This window comes from Microtus ochrogaster, unplaced genomic scaffold, assembly GCF_000317375.1.
Source record: "Microtus ochrogaster isolate Prairie Vole_2 unplaced genomic scaffold, MicOch1.0 UNK44, whole genome shotgun sequence".
NCBI lineage: Eukaryota > Metazoa > Chordata > Mammalia > Rodentia > Cricetidae > Microtus > Microtus ochrogaster.
Genome location: NW_004949142.1, coordinates 3,022,805 through 3,028,541, shown reverse-complemented (window position 1 = coordinate 3,028,541; position 5,737 = coordinate 3,022,805). Strand labels below are relative to the sequence as shown.

The 5,737-nt window shown below is 52.1% G+C and overlaps 1 protein-coding gene across 1 annotated transcript; it reads left to right on the top strand.

The window, feature by feature from the left end:
- Positions 1-2,963: 2,963 nt before the first annotated feature.
- Positions 2,964-5,088, top strand: Arl4d (ADP ribosylation factor like GTPase 4D). Its single transcript, XM_005369155.2, has 2 exons — positions 2,964-3,048; positions 3,816-5,088. Exon 2 carries the CDS (start codon positions 3,919-3,921, stop codon positions 4,522-4,524), a length of 606 nt encoding a protein of 201 aa, XP_005369212.1. The 5' UTR covers positions 2,964-3,048; positions 3,816-3,918; the 3' UTR covers positions 4,525-5,088.
- Positions 5,089-5,737: the final 649 nt, after the last annotated feature.

The following is a 5,737-nucleotide window of genomic DNA, read 5'->3' as shown; positions in this document are numbered from 1 at the left end:
AGGGTCTACTGTAGCCCAGGTTGATCTCAACCTTGCTCCATCATAGAGGATGGCCTTACACAACTGACCCCCCTGCTTCCGTCTCTCAGGTGCAGAGATTAGAGGTGTGAACCACCACACCCAACTCCTTCTTTCTGTGTTTTGAAAGAATCTTGGCTCTCTAGCACTGGCTGTCCTGGAAGTCATCAGGTGGCCTAGGCTTGCTCGGAACTTCTTGCCTCCCACTACTGGAATCTCAGGGCTGTACCACTGTGCTTGATTCAGTTATGAATTTTCAAAAAGATAATTGTGTTAAGCTCTTAGACATGCAGTGCCACCATGTAGGGTGGTGTCCCCTAGGTCCATGGCATATCCCATGGTCCTCCTCTCCTGGCTCCACCATGCTCATCTCTGCCTCTGGGCTTCAGCTACCACTGTAATCTGTCCTGTCACCCCCATTTGGGGGAGGTAAGAAAGATTTTCTAAGGTCTTGGTCCTAGACTAATTTTTGAAGACCCTTGGGGATTTGGAGGCTTCGGGCTTCGTGAACTGCCAGACAAGCCAGGTGGCTGGTTTAGCAGTGAGGGGTGGGACAAAGAGTTGGCAAGGCTTGCTGTCAGTGAACATGTGGAAGTTTTCTTATCAGCACTTGGCTGGAGGTGGGCAGGCAGGAAAGGGCTGGACTCTGGCCGTCTGGCAATCACTTCCCCTCCTCCCTTTCCAATCCTCTTTCCACTGCAGCGTTTAATAAGGGTAATCCTGTTGTCCTTTTGGTGACATTGCCCTTTGTGACATCCCCTCCCTTTCAGGGCAACCAGAACTTGCAGCTGCTAAGGACAATGCTCCCACCCAAGTCCTGCATCTCTAGAAAACTTCCGAGGAGCTTCTAGAGGACACATTCTTTACCACCTCTGAAATCCTACAGGTTCCTGTTTGATGATCTATGGGTTTTCCTGAACTGTCACTACCTGTCACTCATTACAGAGTAAGACCTTTGAGACCTCTGTAACTCTCGAACTCTAACCTAGAACTCATGCAGAGGCTCAGTGTGAAGTCAACCAGAGTTTTATTTTATCGCGTTCCCAACTTACCGAAGTCCTGGGGCCAGAATCCCGCATCTGTGCACGCTAGGTAAACGTTCTACCACTGCCTCAGCGTGCCTGGGCCATCTGCATTTTTGAAATAGATTCAGGTTAAGGTTGCCCATGCTGGGCTTGAACTCACTGTATGGCTTAGTGAGGTTCTGAATTTACCACCCTCCTGCCTCAGCCTCCAGAGTACCTGGAATTACACACTGGTGATTCCCAGTTGAATTTTGTCTCTTTTTTTTTCTTACCTTTTGGTTTTTTTGAAGCAAGGTTTCTCTCTGTACCTTGGTTCTCCTGCAACTAGCTTTGTAGACCAGACTGGCTTGAACTCAAAGATAAACTGGTCTCTGCCTCCCAAGTGCTGGGATTAAAGGTGTGTGCCACCACTGCCTGGCTTGGAATTTTGTCTTTTAAAGTCTATTTTTATTTATTTTATTTATTTATTTATTTTTGGTTTTTTTTCGAGACAGGGTTTCTCTGTGGTTTTGGAGCCTGTCCTGGAACTAGCTCTTGTAGACCAGGCTGGTCTCGAACTCACAGAGATCCGCCTGCCTCTGCCTCCCGAGTGCTGGGATTAAAGGCGTGCGCCACCATCGCCCGGCTAAAGTCTATTTTTATTGTATTTTTTTTTAGGCTGAGCCTCACGGTGAAATGCTGGCTGTCCTGGAACTCACTGTGTAGACCAGGCTGGCCTAACTAAGAGATTCCCCTACCTCTGTGTGGAGAGCTGAGACTAGGTGTGTGCCACTATGCCCAGCTTTTTAAAGTCTATTTTAACAAGGCAGGCCCTTGGAGCTCTGCGGTTGGTCTGAGCAGCCTTGGTGGAGGAATTCCCACGAAGGCTGCCTAGCCCTATGGCTGGCCCATGACAAGATGGCAGCCAAGTGATGTGTGTCCTGGCACCGGATTCAGACAGACCTCACCACATACTGCCTGCATGTGATTGTAGACAAGACCTTTAACCCTCTGGAGCGCTCTGTACCTGTAAGAGACACACAACAGTCCCTAACATGCTATCGTGAGAATCAGTAGGGGCAATGGGGCCAGTGGTCGCAGCACTCGAGAAACTGAGGCACACAGGTTGGGTCCAGACTATCCTAGACGACATCGTGAGAGATTCCATCTCAAAAAACAAAACAGTAAACACGACAGTAGTTGGGTATGACGGCCAGTGTTTTTCATCTCAGCATTCCAAGGTAGAGGCAGGTGGACGTTTGAGTTTGAGGCCAGCCTAGGCTACATTAGTAAGTTCCGGGATGTATAGAAAGACCCTATATTGCCGGGCGGTGGTGGCCTACGCCTTTAATCCCAGTGCTCAGGTGCGTGTCTGCAATCCCAGCCCTTGGGAGGTAGAGGTAAGAGACTCAGGAGTTCAGGGTTATCCTTGTTATAAAATAAGTTCAAAGCCAATGGGCTGCATGAGACCCTGTCTCAGTAACGGGTTTAGTACTGTGAATCGTGAATCGTCTGTATGCGGGTTCTAGGTAAACACTGTGTGGAAAACTGGACGAAGAATGCTAGAAGACGACTGAATGAGGAAAGATATAGAACTTGCCAGCATCTCTTGGAGCGTTAGGTAGAGGGAGACGGCTGGTGGGGCCAGCAGCTCCGTCTGCGGGAAAAGGGATGGGGTGGTGTTAGTGTTAAGACTTTTCTTTCCCTGCTGTCGTCAGACGAGGAGACGCCTGTTCCTTCGATCCTTCCCACCTGTCATCCCTGATGAATTCCAGGCTCTGTTCCAAATACTGGAATAAGGTAGAAAAAGATTAAATAAGGAGGTTCCGGATAGAGCGAGCTGCAGAGCCCGCTGGCTCCCTTTCATGCTCCGCCTGCGGGACGCTGATTGGTCCGCGGCATCCGGCGTCACCAGAGGGTTTTTAAGGCTCAACCTGACCAGCAGCGCTGCAAAGTCCGCTGTGGCTGAAACGCGGCGTCCCGGTGTCAAGTCGTTGGAGCGGGCGGGGAGCGCTGCTAACCGAAGGTAAGGGGTGGGGGTGCCCGGGTGGTGCAGAGCCGCCGGCTTGTGGGGTGTGGGGAAAGCGGTGGCCGCAACGGGAGGAAGGCAGGCAGGGCAACCACAGGATCGTGGGGATGGCGGTCACGGCCCCAGAGGGCGTGTCAGCGGTGTGGGTTTGAGGAGGGTGTGTGGGAGCCGGACCCGGATCGGGACTTCTACTTGGGGCACACTACCCGGCCACCTCCTTCCTGCGAGGATTCTCCTCTGGGGAATGGAGGCCACAGCGTCTGCTTCCACTCCTCAGGCTGGAAGAAGGTTGCAGCAAAATGACCTTCCGTGGGATCTATCCCGCAAGATCCCGCACCCTCGAGGATCCTAGTATACCTGAGGTTATCTCCGGCCTGTGAGCCTCTTCTAGGGCCCCTGGGGCATGAGAACGTCCGTATTACACCTGTAGCCTCTTTTTTCGTTTTAAAGGGTAAGGAGGCAGACACGTGAGATGGTTTAGTGGTTAAAAGCGCCTGTCCTGAAGCCTAAGGATCCTATTAGGTCCCTGAGACCCACATACACGAGCAAGTGTGGTCCTGAATCCCACACTCAAGCTGTGTGTGGCTTACACATGCACAAAATAGTTTTTAGTGTGAAAAAAGAGACACGTAAAAATCCGTTTTAATAAAAAGGATTTTTAGAATAGTATGGGATGTTGATTTAGGAAAGGGTCCAGAAGTGGTAAAGTCGTGTTTATTCTAACCCTTACTTTTTCTTTCCTCTCTTGACTTTTCCTTGTTTAGATAACCCAGTTTGTGCTACCTGCCATTTCAAGGCCTCCTCCTCCTGGCCTCTGCTGGAGCTCCAGGCTTTCTCCTCAGGTCCACCCTGCACCCTTAGCTCACCATGGGGAACCACTTGACTGACATGGCACCCACAGCCTCATCCTTTCTGCCCCACTTCCAGGCCCTGCACGTTGTGGTCATTGGGCTGGACTCGGCAGGGAAAACTTCCCTTCTCTACCGCCTCAAGTTCAAAGAGTTTGTCCAGAGTGTCCCCACCAAGGGCTTCAACACTGAGAAGATCCGAGTGCCCTTGGGGGGGTCCCGTGGAATTACTTTCCAAGTGTGGGATGTTGGGGGTCAGGAGAAGCTGCGGCCACTATGGCGCTCCTACACCCGCCGGACAGATGGACTGGTGTTTGTGGTGGACTCAGCAGAGACTGAAAGGTTAGAGGAGGCCAAGGTGGAGCTGCATCGAATCAGCAAAGCCTCCGACAATCAGGGGGTGCCGGTGCTGGTGCTGGCCAACAAGCAGGACCAACCGGGGGCACTGAGTGCGGCTGAGGTGGAGAAGAGGTTGGCGGTCCGGGAGCTGGCAGCCGCCACACTCACCCATGTGCAGGGCTGCAGCGCTGTGGACGGGCTGGGCCTGCAGCCAGGACTCGAGCGCCTGTACGAGATGATTCTGAAGAGGAAGAAGGCACCTCGGGCAAGCAAGAAGAGACGGTGACCCGAGGCTGCCCCTACCCCACCTACTAGGGGTCAGTACATAAATGATAGGCAGGCAGGGCCTGTGACCTCTCAGCCAGCATGGGTGCCGGACCTGGCCACCTCAAAGGACTGAAGGAGCGTGGGGGAGGTCCTGTTTCGGTGCCACATGGGGGAGGGGAGATGAAGCGTCTTCTCTGCCCTTCACCTCTAGAGGGTAGGGGCTGGAAGACCGGAAACGGAAATGTATCTGCTGACTCTACCTCGACCCTGGTTCTCCGAGTCCTTCCCTAGCGTTTTATTTGGATGTGTATTTTTGTTTTTGCAGGGGGAGGGTGTGCAGACAGTTGCCCAGGGAATGCATTCGGGATGAATGGAGAACGTGTTCCCTCTCCCCACAGTTGGGGGCGGGGGGTTCCTCAGCTGCTCTTCTGGGCACAATCTTTGTGTCTGTGAAAGAGCCACTAGCCCTCCCCACGTTTGTAGAGTCCCCAAACCCTTTTTTATAAGCCTTGCGTGTCCTCCGTATTACTTTTTTTTTTTTTGTAAGCATTTGCCTGTAAGTTATTAAAGTTGGATGATTCTGGCTCTTGTTTTGATCTGGTAGTTTCTTCTCGCCTTACTATCTAGCCCTGTGGAGAGTTTGGGATTTGCGTGGAGAGTGGGAGGGGGAGAGAGAATGCTCCTGAGTTAACAAAACAAACACTGACAAATTAGATTGTGTACTTATGGGATGGCCGGTACAAACCCTTAAAGCTGTGGTTGCCGGATCTAGTTTTTTGACTTCTCGCCTTCTCTGACCCTTGCCTCTGAGACTAGCTGCTCCTCCATCTACCTGCGGCGGTCTAGCTCCTCTTAGGTCTCTGAGTACCCTAGCCCTTGAGCCATTCTGACCATCTCTGCTGCCCTAGTCCTCATACTATGATTCTGTCCCCCGTTGGAGGATGTGGTAAGAATGGAAAGTGATTCCTGGCCTTAAGCCACCTCCAAGAGCCCAATCCTGCTGACTGAAGCGCTCTGGCAGCAGCTGGTGCTGGGGAGACCTGCATTGGCCTGGTGACTAAGCCTGAGTCTTCAGCTGTGGGAACGACTCTTCTCCCCAAGGGGACAACAGTCATAATCTACCCGACTCCCAACCTGTGAGACTAGATGGGGAAAACACCATCTACAGAAGTGACTAGAACAGGCTGAGGCGGCTATGCACACCTGCAGTCCCCGACAGCATTTGGGAACTA